We start from the raw sequence: 18,085 nt of genomic DNA, 5'->3' as shown, positions 1-18,085 counted from the left end.
CTGTAGTTGTATGGGTTTATTTCTGGGTCTTTGATTAGATTCAGTTGATCCACCAGTCTGTTTATGCCAATACCATACAGTTGTTAATTACTGTTGCTCTATAGTACAGCTTGACATCAGGGATGGTGATACTTCAAGAAGTTTTTTAATTGTACAGGATTGTTTTAGCTCTCCTGGGATTTTTGTTTTTCTATATGAAGTTGAGAAGTATTTCAAAGCAGACTGAAGTAATGATTGCACACATCTGCATATACTCTAGAAACTGGCCTCTATGGTACAGGCTGGAAACTGTCGGGATGGAAGGAATAGCAGTGGATTCTCACTGGAGAAACGAAGTGGAAGATGAAACACACTCCCCAGAGCGTGTAGCCCATCACACGGGGAAGTGTGAGGAGGAGGTGGAGTGGTAGTGTGGTTCGATCAGCCCAGCATGAGTGACGGTGGGTTCCTGAAAGGACAGAGAGAAGTACCCTGGAAGTCATCAGAGGACAGCCAAGCAAGGAGTTTAGTCAGGGTTGCTGTAGACTAAGGACATGTCTTACCCTTTAATTTTCTTGGAGAGACTTGAGAGACCACTGAAATTCCTACTGACCCTACAACCACCATCACTACTCCCCTCTCCTCCTCCTCCTTCTCTTCCCTCTCCTCTTCCTCCTCATTCCTTTTTTATGTGAAACTATTGAATTGTCTACTTTTAAAAAAGAGAAACAGAAAACTTAAGGAAGCAGATAGCAATATAAATTTATTCTGCGTTAAATTATGTTCATACCTTTTAAACAAAGTTAAATTGTAAATCTGTCTAATTAAAAATAAAAACAGTATATGATAGGGAAATTTGGTCTTTATGAATTATAGAATATCACAGAAAATTATTTTTTCACATTTACTAATTTTCCAGGTGAAAACCACACTGTTGTAATTATATGCTCATGTATTTTTTCCCACATCTTTTCTTAGATACCTTATTGAGAGAGTTTATGTGGTCTAATAGCACCAATGAACAAGTAAATTCTGATGCTTGCTTCTCCTCCCAGCCCGCTAGACAATGCATTAGGCCTTTATTTTCAGGATCATTGAAGAAAAAGGGTCTGTGGCCTAAATACTAAAGATTAGTCATGGACACAGTAGAAACTCAAAAGATAATTGCCGGTCTTCTATTTCATACTAATTGTTCTCAGATTGCCAAGTGATTTATCATCAGAATTAAACTTACGTGCCCAATTCTGTTCTGTCCCTAGAAATATCTCCATGACAACAAAAAGCAACTCCTAATTCTTGCTAGCATTGCTTCAGGGGTGTTTTGAGGATTTTAGTGGTTACTCAATTATTTAGGATTCTGGCAATGAGAGAGAGGGAGGGATTCATGATAGAAAAAGCATTCTTGGCATTTCCATACAGTGGATATTCCTGCAGAGAAAAAGGCTAATGACCAACTGGAAAGGTATTTGCATCCGTGATAAGGTCTCTGATCATCAGCGCAAAGGCAAAGATGCATCCATCTCTTCTCTTGGTCTTCCTGCTTCCTCCTGATGCCCTTGCTCCACAGCAGCCAGAGATAGCTGGGCCACTACAATGCCATCTTAGCCACCAGTGCTCATTTAAACAGAGAGGCCTTCTCTCCTTAGGGACCCTTCACTCATGCAGCCAACATTACCGAAACAAGGAGTAACTAGCAAGCAGATGCGTTGTGAAAGCTGTTCTAGCGTCAACTCTCCAGTACTCTTTGGGACTTCTGACTTGGAGCTTCACATTGGCACTTACTCCAGGACTTCAAGAGCCAAGCAGCTGGGTGTTTAACAAGGGGTCAAGCACACAGATTCTGGCATCGATAAAGTCTATGGGAAACCCGACTCTTGCACACTCTAGCTAAATTCTTCCTTGAACTTTATTGAAAGCAAAAACAGTATCTATCATCCAGAATAACTGTGAAGAGCCATGCTGATCTCTTCCTAAAGCCCTTAGAATTGCATCAGACTCGGTTACCTATGATGAAAGTGCCATGTGTGTGGTGTCCCCAGCTGAAAAATGATGGGAAGGCAACAACAAATCAATCAAGCCAAGCCCAGAGATGCAAAGAGCTTCTTTATGAAAGCAAAGGGAAAGGTTAATCGTTCCTGGGAAGCACATATAATCAGATATGTGATAAAGTCAGAGATAACAGTCTAGTAATTAAGAAGGGATTGCTTATTATAGACATGAGAAATTCTAAACCGAGCAAGAAAGTTATATATAGAATTGCCATAAGGCTCAGCAACTCCAGTCTTGACATATCACATGACAGCAGTGGAAAGAAAATGAAACATATCATTTCAAAGGATTCTGGGAGATAATCATTGTCATGCAACAGGTCTGAGGAGCATTGAACAAACCAGAAAAGACAGGTGCAAAAGGCAAATATCCAAGAGTTGATCCATAATCATCAAAGAGGTGAAGATTAAAAAAAAAAAAACTTGAGTATTGAGACAAACTGATGTGTCTTAGTTTAGATTTTATTGCCGCAACCGAAAAGCACGTTGGGAAGGAAAGGGTTTATTTGGCTTACACTTCCATTCTGCTGTTCATTGGCTAAGGAAGTCAAGGCAGGAACTGAAATAGGGCAGGAACCTGGAGGCAGGAGCTGATGCAGAGGCCATGGAGAAATGCTTACTGGCTTGCGTCCCATGGCTTGCTCAACCTGCTTTCTCACAGAACTCAAGACCAGCAGCCCAGATATAGAACCACCCACCATGGGCTGGGCCCTCCCTCATCAAAAGTCATTAAGAAAATGCCTTTCAACTTGATCTTTTTTGTTTTGTTTTGTTTTTCAAGACAGGGTTTCTCTGTGTAACCTTGGCTGTTCTGGGATCACTTTGAACACCAGGCTGGCCTTCATCTCACAGAGATCTGCTTGCCCCTGCCTCCCCGAGTGCTGGCATGACAGGGTGAGCCACCACGCCCTGCTCAGCTGGGTCTTATGGAGGCATTTTTCTCAATTAAGGTTCCTACCTTTCAGATACCTCTAATTTGTGTGTCAAGTTGACCTAAGACTAGCCAGCATACTAATATTTGTGTTGGTTTTGACTTGTGCGTGAGAAAAGGAGGGGTTTGTTTGTTTGTTTGCTTGCTTGTTTCTAAATCTTTGTATTTAAAATGAAGTCATGGGTTGGAGAAGTACAGAAAATGGGAGGAGCTAAGCAGGAAAAGGGTTTTATGTTCGCAACACCGAATAGCTGAATTCCCGGTAACACACAGCTATAGAGGTTTAGGATCTTCAGTGACTGATGGGTGAGAGCCCAGGGGGAGGGGAGGGCAGGGCTAGAAACTAAACTCTTCTTCACTTTGCCCACAGAGGTCACAAATCCCTATTGGGCCCAAACTGTAGGAAATGACAGTAATTTCCATCCTGACCATGTGACCCTTGAGCCATCATTTAACGTCTGTGCAAATATAACCACCCGATTAATGGAGGTGTTTTGAAAGTGTTGAGTGTTTGGAGTAGAACAAACATGTCATGATGTTAAATTTTTATGGCTCAATGTGCATTTGGTTGGTTTTTCTATTAACGCTTCACCCCATGAGAACAAATTAAGCACTTGGAAATCTTCCTAAATTGTTTTAGGCTACTTGGTTTCTTTATGGTGTTGAAGAAAAAGAAGAAAATGACTACTTTTCCCCAGAATATGTTTATTTTTTACTTACTCAAGTACGAAGCACTTAATCACTACCTTAATATGCACTGTTTTGCGAATGAAAAAATGATGATGGAAGAAGTGGTTTGGTTTGGTTTAATTTGATTGTGTTGTTTTTATTCTAACTTCTTGGTACCCATGGTTGTCCTGGGGCTTCATATGACAAACCAGTGTACTTTGAAAATTCAGCTTATAAAGGTTTCTTAGAAATACCAGGCAGTTTCACAGTAGATACGAAGCCTAGTGCAGAACCAGCTTCTTACCCCCAGAGTTCCTGTGTGCAAACTGATGGCCTACTTAAGATACTCCCTGAGCATGCCCAACCCCCTGCCCCCCGAAGTCTCTCGTCAGCTAAAATAACCATCCTGATCCTGTCATCCTCATTGGTCTGTCTCTGACTGACCATTGTCACTGGATTGTAGAAACAGGAAGGAGGGAAAGTGTACGGCTGGGGAATATCCCTAATGAAAAATAACCTGAACACAAGGATAATACCATTTCTCCTTTTCTCCAAATACATTGTTCAGGTGTTGTTAAAGCCACCAGGCCTTATTTTTAAAGCCAGGATGAAATGTGGAACTTTATTTGCAATATAAGTAATCATGTACCATGAGACAGTTATAAAAAAAAAAAAAAAATATATATATATATATATATATATATATATATATATATATATATATAGTCAATTCAAAGATCCAGAATCTATTCTGACCTCAGAAGATCCATAAATACAGCTTAAAGGTAGTGCAGCTGGAATCAACCATGGTTTGCCAGAGTCCTAGTCCTCTACTCTTAACATTACATCATGGGAAACTGCCCCATGGGAGGGTTTAAAGGGCAGAATACACAGAATAACACAGGAACTATGAAACCTATGAGGTGTCTTCCTTCTGGGGAGATTTTTGGCTCCTCCAGTTTCCCTTTCACTTGTAAGGATTGGTGTGACTGTGCTGGCTGATTAATTGGACTCTCTCTTTCCCAGGAAATGACTTGAGACCATAGATAGAATATGAGGGTTCAGTTAAGCTGGCTTCGAGGCAGGAGGCTGGTTTCGAACAGTGTGAACTGTGCATGAGCCTTTAGCTGAAACACTGATGCACACTCCTGCGTGTAAAGCAAGTCTGCTGGAATGAGAGTGTTTCCTTTTGTTACGCAGGCCGTGCTCTCTCGAACCATCGTCTCTTTCACTCCTCATGTGAACTTCCTCCTGGATTCCCATCCGGTGTCTCCACAAGTTATTGTGGAGCATCCATCAAACCAAGATGGCTACACGTTGGTTATCACAGGGAAGAAGGTAAGGCCTGTTTCCATGGATACGGTTCTCCTTGAATGGATATGTTGTTGTTGTTGTTGTTGTAATAATCCTGTTCTGTGTCTTAGATTCATGCCTCTCCCATTTAGCTCTTTCTTGAGTGGTCCAGAAAGCTCCTGAAATAAGAGTTATTTATTATTCAAGGAATATTAGGCCTGAGGGGTCTGCTTTAGAATGTGCCCTTCTCCTTGAATCCTGTTTCTCCATGAAAAACAAAAGGAAAGGAAACCACACATAATGCAAATTATTATCCTAACAACAGAACCCCAGAACAGGCAGATAAACCCTGGAGACACACAATGGAATTTGACTCCAGCCAGTAATCTTTTTCTCTAAGAGAAAGATGTACCTCTTGATACCAGAGTGGTGTGTTACCTTGCCTAGAACTTTCCAGGGTTTCAAGTGTTTCACCGGCAGATTAAATTAGTCTCTTATTAGTCTGTTATTTTGAAATCATCTCAGAGAGAGCCTCGTGTTTCTATTATGTAGAATTTCTGGCATTACAGGACAGTGATTCTGGACCAGGGTAGTAGTGTTGTTTTCTTAAAGCTGTGGTTTGGAGTGGGGGTGGGAAGTTAGTTAGTTAATCCTGGTTTTGCTGTCCAAGATTTCCTGGAGCTCACAGCTCTGTCTCAGCCTTCGAAGCAGCAAACATCTCTGGTGTACACTATATCCAGCAAGCAGTGTTAACTTTTATCATGTATGGGCCAACAGTAAAAGAAGGAGTTTAACTTTTTCTAAGATCATTTCAAGCCATTCTTATGGGATTTTTTGACTTGTATGCTGTCAACTGATGTTTATATATAACCTTTACGTGGCCACTTTTTGATGCTTTCTGTCCCTTTTCTTCACAGATCACCAAGATTCCACTGAATGGCTTGGGCTGTGGACATTTCCAGTCCTGCAGTCAGTGTCTTTCAGCCCCTTCCTTTGTCCAGTGTGGGTGGTGCCACGATCAATGTGTGAATTCCGATGAATGTCCCAACGGCACATGGACCCAAGAGATCTGCCTGCCAACAATTTATAAGGTAAGACTCTCTGCCAGCCATCATGCAAATTACAATGATGAGGAATGCAATGTGAAAATGTATTCATTTATGTGGGGGACACCAGCCAAAGTCCCCTCTTGGTCGATAAGGTAGATTGGGACACCCCCTCACGCTGCATCCTAAGCGCTGCCTTCATGCCCCTGGGTCCTTTCTAGGGGGAGCAACTCTCTATTAGGTCCATGCACATAGCAACACAGTGAAGTCGGAGATGAGACACACCGCTCTGCAGTCCAGATCTGATCCATCCTCAGTCACCTGTACTCCTATCCCTCATTGTCTGCTCTAGGCCAGGTACCCAACAGAAGCACAGAGAGATAGGTCTCATGTCCATGGCATACATGGAGCCCCTAAGTTGAACCATGCAGACTGATGAGCCTTATACATAAAGATCAGTTCCCAGGTTCCGCTGTGGGTACCTTTAAAGCTTGTTTTAGTGTACCTGGACAAGAAATAATGACTCAGAGAACAGCTACATTGGCATCTACACTTCTATAAGGTGGATCATACTTCAGTTGACTCAGAAAATGTTTACTGATTGTACGGCAAGACAGACATAGGAAAAGAGACAAGTGCACCCCACTGTTGAAGAACCCAGTTCCTGGCAAGGATGGCAGCCTTGCCATTGTAGCTTTATATAAGGATTGGTTTGACACTGTGAAAATATGTGGTAGTCTTTTAAAAACCTCTTGCTCACATAGATTTTGCTTGAGAAATATTTCCCAAGCGAGGACCCAGTGTTACCTTTTCTGCCTGCGTGTGGAACAAAGTTGGCCTTTAGTAAATAGTTCTTGTGAAAGACTCAAGTCAAAGGGCTGGGTCACCTGCTTCACTCCAAGTAAACAAAGTGGCCCCAGGTGGAAACCAGGCTGGAGTGCAGGGCTGTTCCCATTTAGTTACGGTTTAGAGCGAGATTTGCAGTGGGCAACTGAGTCTTCAGAAAAAAACATTTTCTGTGAGATGTGCTACAATTTTCAGGCCTTGGCCTGGTCACCCAGAGAATGAACTGAAAGTAGTAAGACAGCAGCTAGGAGCCGGGGCTGTGCTGTTCAGTCTTTTAAACCTGCATGCAACTGTGTGCTTTAATAAACAAACAGCCTTGGCAATTTGCAGATGCTAGAAACTTGAACTCTTTACAGTCTGTGAGAACAACATTGGGGCGGGGGGGGAGAGCGCACTTACACAGTCACACACAATTACATCACAATAGTTTCCTTTCGAAATCATCCACAAGAGTATTTAAGAAAGCAGGCTGACCAGAAAAAAAAATTTCATCTTGACCAGTGTGCTTCTCTTTATTAATCATCAAAGTCTTGTTAAAATAGTTGAAAACAAGCCGAGTGTGGTGGCTCATGCCTTTAACGCCAGCACTCGGGGAAGCAGAGGTAGGCAGATATCTATGAGTTCAAGTCCTGCCTGGTCTACAAAGTGAGTCCTGGACAGCAAGGGTTACAGGGAAACTCTGTCTCGAAAAAAAAAAAAAAAACAAGTTGAAAACTGAGTGATGAGCTTAGAGTTTCCCAGAACCACATAGTCTTCCTCTTCCCTCCTCTTTGCCAAGTACAGCATCCACAGTTGCTTTAACAGGTTGCCGTGTTCCATGCACAGGTTGATGAAGCGTGGGTTATAGAGTAGAAGGAAAGTAGCAGCACAGCTGAGTCTATACATCCCCCACCCCCCACCCCACCCCTGCCCCCACTCCCACCCCCACTCCATCCCCACCCCCACCCCTGCCCCCACTCCTACTCCCACCCCCACTCCATCCCCACTCCCACCCCCACCCCCACCCCTGTCCCCACTCCCACCCCCACCCTCCACCCCCACCCCTGCTCCCACTCCCACTCCTACCCCTACTCTATCCCCACTCCCACCCCCACCCCCCACACACCCACCCCTGCCCCCATTCCTACTCCCACTCCATCCCCACTCCCACCCCCCACCCCCATCCCTGCTCCCACTCCCACTCCCACCCCCACTCCACCCCCACCCCTGCCCCCACTCCCACCCCCACCCCCCACATACCCACCCCTGCCCCCATTCCTACTCCCACCCCCACTCATCCCCACTCCCACCCCCACCCCCCACCCCCACCCCTGCCCCCACTCCCACCCCCACCCCACCCCCTCTGTCCATAGCTGTTAGGAAGATTTCATGCTGTACTAGACCGTGACATTGGGCATTCTTACTGCAAGAAAATAAGATAAATTGTCCCCCTTTCTTTTCTGCCCTAAATTCTACATGCATAAATCCAGCTGATGTATAGAATTTCACTTTGTGATACATACGCACTAACCTGCTTCTCAAAATACGTGGCGCTCAGTGGCTGAGGTACTTAGCAGTTCCAGATATGAGTGATTTCAGGATTTTAAGCCCAATCCATTGTCTCAAATGTGTCATCTGACTTCATACTTCAAGAGCAGTGAGAAATGTTCAGAAAAGGGGGGGCACTTTTGCAATATATTCCATTGTATCTGGGCAGGGGAATCTTCCTATCTTACAGGACTGAGGAAGATCTCAGAGACACAGTAGAACTTTATCTTTGATTAGAATCCCAGATAAGGAGCAACAGCAGACCAGGCAGCAGTACACTGCCATCAATATATTTGTGACTTTATTTTTCCTGCTAAATCAGAAAGTGGCTTTGGTAGTAAACTTAAGTTTCAATTTTTTTTAATGCTTTCTCCTATTTTATCTGAATGGGGTACACTAACATAAGCCGAAAGTCTTGATAGGATGAGTCCAGCAGTGATGTGATCTTTCACCTGTGAAAGGATGCAAGCTACTTCGGTGTGGTATCTCCCCAGCCAGACAGGTGGGAGAGCCAGCTTCTGTGGCTTTCTGCAGGATGCTCATTTCCTGCCTGGAGAGTTTCTCTGCACTTCAGGATAACTCAGTTTGCCAGCCCATTGTTGAGGCTATGCAAGGGTGTGTGGTCTACGACCGCTTCCTTCCTTTTCCACTGGAAGAGGCATGGGTTCCTCCACAAGCTACTGGGAAAGTGTTCAGTCCAGCGACTGCTTTGTAGAGCCACCCTTTCAAATCCTGGGGCTGGCACAGGGTTTCGTAGTCACTCTGCCTCTTGCCAGTGCAGCTGCTGAACAGCGCAGAGGTGGCTTTTCTCAGTGGTTCCCAAGTCTCTTCGGCATTTCATAAGAAAGAGCAGCATGCAGCATGTGCTGAGTGACAGGCTTCAGTTTTGACGTGGAGCAGAGGACGAGCTGGAGACCTGGGCAGCTAGTTAGGCTGGGGAAACCTTCCTGTTAGAAGGAGCGGCAGCTGGGTGTCAGTCAGCCTTGGCCTGAGGAGTCCTGGGACCAAATGCTTCTTTTCTTCTGCTCGAGTTCTACTATCATAATAAATAGATTTTTTTTCCCCCTAGCAGCTCTCATTTGGTTAGACATAGACGAGGTGAATTTACATGAAAGGCACAACTGAGTAATGGATTTGTATGGGTAAAATGGCTATTATAAAAACGTTAAGCTAAAACTTTAGAGGGGTTTGGTAACAAGGGTGAGTTAAGACATTGGTTTGTGATTATTTACTTGGGAAGGCTGGGGATGTTTGCACATTGAAGTTCCTCTGAAAGTTCTTAGCCTTAAGACTTGCTCAGGCCAGGCTTTAGCAAATGCCTTGGCTTGTTCTGAGTTGCCCTGATCTTCACACTTCATTTTCCCACCATTGTACTTAACAGTACAATTTACAATATGTCCCCCCAAAAGAGCATTTCCTTTTTCAATTGTCACACAGCTCCCCAGGAGAAGCTTATTTTTAACTTGGAAATGTGTTTTGCCTAAGTAGTTTTAGCCTAGGAACGTCTTACAGACGTCATAAATGCCTCATGTTATGGTATAACATGGGTGCCACCGTCTTATTAGTAACTCCATGGTTCACTTTTTAGCACATGAAAAATGAGCCTACTATTCACTGAACTTTGCACATGAGGGAAAAGGTCTTTAGTATGATACAAAATAATGTCAAAAATAGAATTAGAAAAATTACTACAATAATGATTTGAGGATCTCTCAGTTTTGATTTTTCCAATAGAAATAATGTGTTGTTTATATTAACTAGTACATAACTTCATGTATGTTGCATATCAAATAGTCACCATATTTAAAAAGCAACTAAAAAGCTTATGGAAGAAATACAAATTGGTAGACATATAGTAAACTCAGAGCATTGTAGGGATGCCCAGCAGAGCGCCTGAGCTTAGCTCCCAGTACCCATATTAGATGACTCCCAGCCAGCTGTAATTCTAGGACCAAAGCAAAGAATTCCCATCTCTGGCTTCCGTAGTCAATGTGCTCACATGCAGAAAAAAAAAAAACACACACACACACAGAAACGTACACGTGGATTTTCAAAATAAAAATAAATATACTTTGCGTAGTTTCTACAATATGAAAAAAATCACATATGCTGGCTTTTTTTCTAAGCCCTGTTTTATTCTTGTAGGTGTTCCCGACTAGTGCGCCCCTTGAAGGAGGAACAATGCTGACCATATGTGGCTGGGACTTTGGATTCAAGAAGAATAGTAAATTTGATTTAAGGAAAACCAAAGTTCTGCTTGGCAATGAGAGCTGTACCTTGACCTTAAGTGAGAGCACGGCAAATACGTAAGGATCATGGTGATTTTGCTGAGCTGGGCTGAGAAGATAGGCTTGGTTCTTTAATTGGTTCTTTAATTAGGGTTTCTAAAAAGAAAAAAAAAATTGTCCTGGGTAACCTTGGTGAACCAGGAATTACTTGTTATACTGTAGCTGCAACAACCAAAGTTTTAACAGTTGAATCTTTATATTTGAATCTGTTCTATAGGGTAAGGATATCTACTATAGATTTTATTCCAGGGTCATAAAAGACCTTAATATATCTATTTTAATGAAGCCAAAATCAATTAATATCAAGCTTGCCGGGTCAAAGACAAACACAAAATCATTCTTAAAGCATCCCTTGTTTGACTGGAGAGATGGCTCAGAGGTTAAGGGCACTACCTGCTCTTTGAAAGGTCCTGAGTTCAGTTCCCAGCGACCACATGGTGTCTCACAACCATCTACAATGAGATCTTATGCCCCTTTCTGGCCTGTAGGCGGTACATGCAGGCAGAACACTATAAAACATCCCTTGTTCTCCAAAACTCTTAATTACTGCAATGTGAATTAAGATGTATATAGAAAAAAAACACAGTTCATTCTCTCTTTTTAGAAGTTACTTAGTAAAACAAATTATATTAAACTATATATTATATTTATTATATTATATATGAAACTATGTAAGATTAGTGATAAAAATTCACATTGTTGGGGCCTAATGAGATGGCTCAGTTGCTCATGTGCTTACCGAGCAAGTATGAGAACCCGAGTTCAATATCTGGCACCCCAGTAAAAAGTGCCATGGTGTTCACAGGCATTCCAGCACTAGGGAGGCAGAGACAGGAAGATGCCTGGTGCTTATAGCCAGCCTCGCCTAATCAGGAATCTCCAGGTCCCAGTGAGAGAGTGCATCTGAAAACTAGGCAGATGGCCACTGAAGACTAACACCCACTGTTGACCTCTGGAGTTTTCATGCATACTTTTGCCCCCAACATGACACAGTCTATGAGGAGACTGTCACTGTTTCATTATCCTTTAAGAGATTTAAATAAATGTGTGACAACTATAGTCATAGAAATACAGTTGTTGGCATAAGTTGATGAAAAGAGCTGGCTCATTCAGAGCTGGCACGTTGCTTCCTATGCTACTGAGACAGCAGTCACTTTCTTACATGTGCCAAGCAAGCACATAATTTTACAGGCTTAGGTTATCATGCGCTTGTTAGCTGGTGAAGTCTGTAATGCTGAGGTCTGATGTTCCCAACAATGGTCAATATAAAGTTTGGCATAGCCGTTCAAAAAAAATAGATGATGTGATTTTCAGCCTTGATGCTTCCATGACACTGAGCTTACAGTGTGGAGTCAGGAGCTCACAACCTAGGGTTAATGTCCCATTGCCACAAAGCAAGCAAACCAGAAAATTAGAAAATGCGTGTGGATTTGAAACGTATTAAGCTCTGCTCTTTTGTTTTGCTTTGTTTTGCAGGTTGAAGTGCACAGTTGGCCCTGCGATGAGTGAGCACTTCAATGTGTCTGTAATCATCTCAAACAGCCGAGAGACAACACAGTACAGGGCCTTTTCCTATGTAGTAAGTCCAAGTATTACTCTTTTCATGACCTAGGATGCTTGGTTTTTATTTCCTCGGTTTAAATGACGGAATTAACCGGTTGCTTTTTGGTTTTGCCACCCACTCAGGATCCCGTAATAACAAGTATTTCTCCAAGTTATGGCCCTCAGGCTGGAGGCACTTTACTCACCTTAACTGGAAAATACCTAAACAGTGGGAATTCTAGACACATTTCAATTGGTGGGAAAACATGTACTTTAAAAAGGTATGGTAATTTTTTTTTTGTTTTATTAGCATCCATACTTATTACATCAAGCCAAGTCCTTCTGCCATGCACAGAGCACAGCCAAGATGTTTATGTGTGATTCTCTGACGCTGATTTTCTCCATCTCAAATCCATCTTCTCCCTTTGATGATGATTCTACTCTTTCTTTTTATTGCTTAATTCCCCCTACAGAGTTCTTTTCTCGCTATCCGCCCCTTTATTGTGGTGAGTCTTATCCGAGCTATACAGTGAACCTGAGGCTCTGGCCATTGGCAGTACATGAAAATAAGCTTTTTCTATCAAGAGTGCAAGCTAAAGAAGATATGTGGAGGGAAGAAATGGGTGAGGTTAGATTTGCGAAGTAGATATGTTTCTCCTTCTTGGAGTTGAAGGAGCTAAGTTTACTCAGGTACCGAATGTACTTTGAAGGTTGCTTTGACCACCAAGTGTTTTTGAAGTCACAGACGGCCTTTCAACAAGGCTAAGAGTGGGATCTAGTTGGATGTAAACAGCCCACACTAGCAAGAGCTTTTCTCCTAGATCACCCAGGAAATTCTACCGAGTTATGTTTTCTGACTTACAGATACAATTTGGGATTAGGCATATCACAAGTGAGTAATGACTGCTTTTTATTCTTTCCTTTCCTTCTGTTTGTTCGTTTGTTGGGTTGTTGTTGTTGTTGTTGTTTTGTTGTTCAGTGTATCAGATGATATTCTTGAATGCTATACCCCCGCCCAATCCATCTCTGCTGAGTTCCCCGTGAAGTTGAAAATTGACCTAGCTAACCGAGAGACAAGCAGCTTCCATTACCGAGAAGACCCTATTGTCTATGAGATCCACCCGACCAGATCTTTTATTAGGTAAGTAAAAGCTTCTGAAAGGTAGATGAAAAGCCAGAACAGAAGAATGGTTTGGCTAAGGAACACCCAGGAAGCGTTGCATTTTTATCCCTTGCTTAAATGCTGTTGTGTTTTCTTTTGACAGCACCTTTCCAAGTCAGTGGGGAAATGCATTTAGGTTCTGGGGACAGTTTGACTTTATCGATGTCACTTCATGCCAAGAACCATTCTTGCTATTGCTCCTATCCTATTATGCTTTAAACAGCTTAGGAAAAAAAAAAAAAAAAACAGTTCATCCTGGTACCGAGGTATATATGCACCTATGTCACATATAATGTGTTTGCATCTGGGTCAGTTCTCGGCTGAGCCGCAGTTCATGACAGCCGCGTCACCTTTTCCCTCCCGTGATGTTTTAGGATTCCCTTACACACATTTTCTGCCCGCACCTAACTCTGCTTTAGTCAGTATCTTGTTGGACTCCGTCCAGCCTCTCCTGTTCCTGCGCCTTCCATCAGTCTAGCAATAATAGTCATGTACGCTTTTCTTTCTATTTTCCAGAGAAAGAAAAAAATTTCTTTCTCACATTTAGTCACTAAAGTTGCAGAGATTGCTACAGCTTATGAGATACAGTTTTCTTTAAAATATCCTCCTGGTGGCACTCAAAGAAAGAATAAGCGGGCTACCAGGATGAGCCTTGATAGCCTATGACCATATAGTGGGGGAGGAGGTCCCCTTCGGTCTTAGACCTAGGGAAGGGGAATAGGGTGAAAGTGCGAGGGAGGGAGGAATGGGAGGATACAAGTGATGGAATAACAATTGAGTTGTAATCTGAATAAATTAATTAAATAATTTAAAAAGGAAAAGAAAAAAGAAAAAAAAATTCCTCAAGTTTCCAGAGAAGTGTTACCCCTGAACTTGCACTCAGCTCTGGCCCTCTCACATTATCATTGAGTATGAAGCTAAGCCTTTAAATACTTGGTGTAAAACCTCTGAAAACTCTGTTTTCTATTTTTCTTGCCAGTGGCGGGAGCACAATAACGGGCATTGGAAAAAACCTGAATTCAGTTAGCATCCCAAAGCTGGCAATAAGTGTGCATGACGTGGGAATGAACTACACGGTGGTAAGTCCTTAGAGGGGCCAGTCCTATAAGATCCTCTCCCCTGCAGCCAGGCTTTCAGGGAGGGCGCAGGGACATTTTGGCTTTGTTTATAATATTCACTAGTAACCTGCAGCAGAGGTCAAATAGTACTTTTATTCAACAGTACAATCTTGAGCTGACATTGTAAACACACACACACACACACACACACACACACTTATAGACCAATGAAGACCTTCAACTTGAGACAGCAGTTTTCAAATTTGTTGGCACAAACACAAACTTGTCACAAGCGAGGGTCATCCAGGAAGATGGAATCACAACTGAGAAAATGCCTCCATCAGCTTGGCCTGCAGGCAAGTCTGTGCAAGCATTTTCCTGATTACTGATGTTGGAGGACCAGGCCCACTATGAGTGGTACCATCCGTAAGGTGGCTGTTCCTGGGAGGGACAGGACAGGTAGCTTAACCCGAGCCTGGAGAATAAGCCAGTATGTAGAATTCCTCAATGACCTTCCCTGCAGTTCCTGCGTCCATACTCCTTCTTTGGGTTCCTGTCCCAACTTTCTTTCCTCAGTGATGGAATGTGAGCTGAGAGTTGTAAGATGAAGAGAACCATCTTCTCCCCAAATTGGCTTTGGCCATGGAGCTTTGTCATACACAGCAATGGAAACCTAAGTAACATCTTGTGATGATTCTCTCAAGTGAAAGAGAGATGACACTTTTTATGAATGAGAAGCACAAATGCTATATTTTATATATGTATTTTTCTTTTTAAAATGTGTTTATTTGTAAAATCACTTTATAGCCTGATCTCATCCTCTCCTCCCAGTCCCACCTCACACTCCCCTACACCCGTCCCCCTCCTTCTTCTAAGAGAAGGTGGAGCCCCCCAGAGGGATACCAGCCCACACTGGCACCTTAGGCTACAGCAGGACTGGGCACATCCTCTCCCACTGAGGCCTGACAAGGAAGCCCAGCTAAGGGAAGGGGAGCCAAAGGCAGGTAACAGGGTCAGAGAGACAGCCCCTACTCCCATCGTTAGGGGACCCATAGGTTAACTAAGCTGCACATCTGCTACATATGTGTAGGCACTCTAGATCCAGCCCATACACGCTCTTTGGTTGGTGGCTCAGTCTATGTGAGCCCACATAGGCCCAAGTTAGTAGATCTTCTTGTGTTGTGTATTTTTCTTTTCTTTACATTCATACTATATGATGTCAATAAGCCAAATAATAGGCTTATAATATACATAATAACATTATATTGTAGGTATATATATTACACATAGATATATTTCTTGTAATACATATATAATCAAAGGTGATTTTGACTAATGAAGTTAAGAAATTTTAAACTGTTACACATCTCTGTGCACCATAGACTATGGGTCTAAAGCCTGTTTCCTTGCACCTCCTTACCAATATTCTTGTCTCTTTATTATCACACATAGGATGCTAATACAGTGCTTTTATTAAGTAACAAGAGAACACTGGACTATATTGTATCCTAGATATCAATGCTATTTTTCATTTCTCTACATTTCCTTTTATATTTGAAAACTCACCCAGAATTTAACCTTAAAGGTGATGAATCCATCTGTTGCTCATTGGGCTTGGCATGGGGGTGCATGCCTGTAATCACAGCATCTGGAAGATAGAGGCAGGAGGATCAGGAGTCTAGCGTTGGCCTCAGCTGTATAACAAGTTCAAGACCAGACTGAGGCTAAATAAAACCTGTCTCAAAAACAAAACAAAACAAACACCATTCACTTTAATTTAAACCTCAGAAACGTATATATTTTCTTCTATGAAATACCACACTCTAGTTGGACACATACATTCCACTTTGGAGTTAAGGCTCTAAGTGCCCTCTCTCACATACACTCTCAACTGGGCAAGTGGTATATTGAATTATAGCACTTTCTTTGAAATTCTCCCATCCAATGTTTCTTAAGGACTAAAGCCACTCTGTTCCTTAATTACAAAAAGCAATTTAGGACTAAAATGTCAAGCTAAATCACCAAACAATAAGGTCATCTCAAATGAGATTTCTCTTGACCCTCTCAACCAGCCACATCGCATCACCTCTCACGAGTGTTATTAGATTCTTATCATATTTCCAAGGGATGATTCTCCAGAGACTTACAGCATGAAGTTAAGGACCTTGAAACCAATCCCCATACATGGCCACAAACAAAGTTAGAATACCACTGCTATTAATTTAGGACACATCAGTTCTCCACAACCAAGATACAATTTTACTTTAACTAGCTAAAAATAACAGTGGCCCTCTCTGATGTTGGCATGTGATGTTTCAGAGTTGGGTCTGAGAAATGATTCCTTCACTGAAGACCACACCTCCATTATTAAGACACTGGCTGAGCTTGCTTTCATCTCCCTTATCCAAAGATGACAAACAGAATGACTCTTCGCTTCAGCCATTTATTTACAGTTGACTGTTTGCTTGAAGCCCTGCAGGTATCAGATAAAACAGATACCCTAAGGAAGACTCAGAAAGTGGTAGATGATAAAAAGTCTTACCTGTGTACACATCTGGAAATGCAAACTTCTATTGCATGAGCCAGACACAGCATACAGTAACTCTGCGAGATGGTTCTGGACAGGAGTGGAAATCTTAAGGGATACTCTACTATTTACTCTTTCATTATTCCTTACTTTACTGTCATTTTCAAACACTGCTTTGTGCAGAGAGGTGTGTGCTCCCTCCATATTCCATGGGGCTTATAGAGTTTAAAGTTGACTGTAATGAATTGAACCCATTTAATATTTTAAAATTTTAAACTCATGGTCAGGTCTGATGCAGATATATATCTAGCCACAATAAATTTGTTAATTTCAATAAATTCCAAAGTATTAAAATATAAAAATAATTAACTTAGTGAAATGGAGATTTATTTGTTAATGCATCCTGTGTCTCAGATTTTTTTTTTCTAGGTTCTTGTTACTATAGAGAATTGTTATGGTAGCAGTGAAATCTTTCATTTCGGTTTTACAAGATGATAGGAATAAATGGTGCTTAGCACTATGACATATTTGAAATAAAACTAAATATTACAATATATTTTCTTGATGTTGTATCTCTCTATTTTGTCTGATTCCAACATATATTTTTTTAAATACAGACTAAGTTTTAAAATGATTAAGAACAAAATATCACACTGCAAATTCTGTGCTTTTTATGTATATCCTGAAGCCTTTTGCTATTGTGGGCATAAGTAATTGTTTTATCTCCAACTTTACTTCTCAAAGAAAAGGAAATCTAAGGGATGTTGTTGCCTGTTTGTCTTTTCCTTGGGGGGAGAAACACAGCCCTTTGACTTTAAATATACCACTTTGTGTGGCTGGTTTTAGTCTAAGTACAATTAAGAGGAAACTGCATTTTCCAAAATTCCATAAATCAGAATTTCAAAGAGGAAGATTTGAAGTGAGAGATGAAAGGATATAAAATAATAGCAGCAGAGCCTTTGTAACATGGACAGCATTATTTGAAGACACTGTAGAGTGAAAAAGAAGCAAGTCTAGGGGCGATGAGAGTGAACACTGATGGTAATGCCTTGGTCGTTAGCACCCTGCTCTATCCCTCAGATGTGTGACCAGACTAAACAAAGCGTGTTTTCCAAGCTCAGTGTCCTTATCTAAAAATAGAGCTAGGCAGTGGTGGTGCACTCCTTGAA

At 42.0% G+C, this 18,085-nt stretch overlaps 1 protein-coding gene across 1 annotated transcript in view; it reads left to right on the top strand.

Moving 5' to 3' along the window:
- Positions 1-18,085, top strand: part of Met (MET proto-oncogene, receptor tyrosine kinase) — a 108,466-nt gene that overhangs the window by 58,332 nt on the left and 32,049 nt on the right. Inside the window, exons 5-11 of the mRNA XM_051151900.1 lie at positions 4,828-4,965; positions 5,838-6,011; positions 10,485-10,645; positions 12,104-12,206; positions 12,314-12,450; positions 13,149-13,310; positions 14,311-14,410. Of these exons, the coding sequence (XP_051007857.1) occupies positions 4,828-4,965; positions 5,838-6,011; positions 10,485-10,645; positions 12,104-12,206; positions 12,314-12,450; positions 13,149-13,310; positions 14,311-14,410 (975 nt within the window). The remainder of the gene's footprint in view (positions 1-4,827; positions 4,966-5,837; positions 6,012-10,484; positions 10,646-12,103; positions 12,207-12,313; positions 12,451-13,148; positions 13,311-14,310; positions 14,411-18,085) is intronic.

The sequence above is a fragment of the Acomys russatus genome, chromosome 10 (assembly GCF_903995435.1).
Source record: "Acomys russatus chromosome 10, mAcoRus1.1, whole genome shotgun sequence".
Lineage (NCBI taxonomy): Eukaryota > Metazoa > Chordata > Mammalia > Rodentia > Muridae > Acomys > Acomys russatus.
Note: the sequence above shows the minus strand (reverse complement) of the source record. Positions and strands in the feature narration are given on the sequence as shown.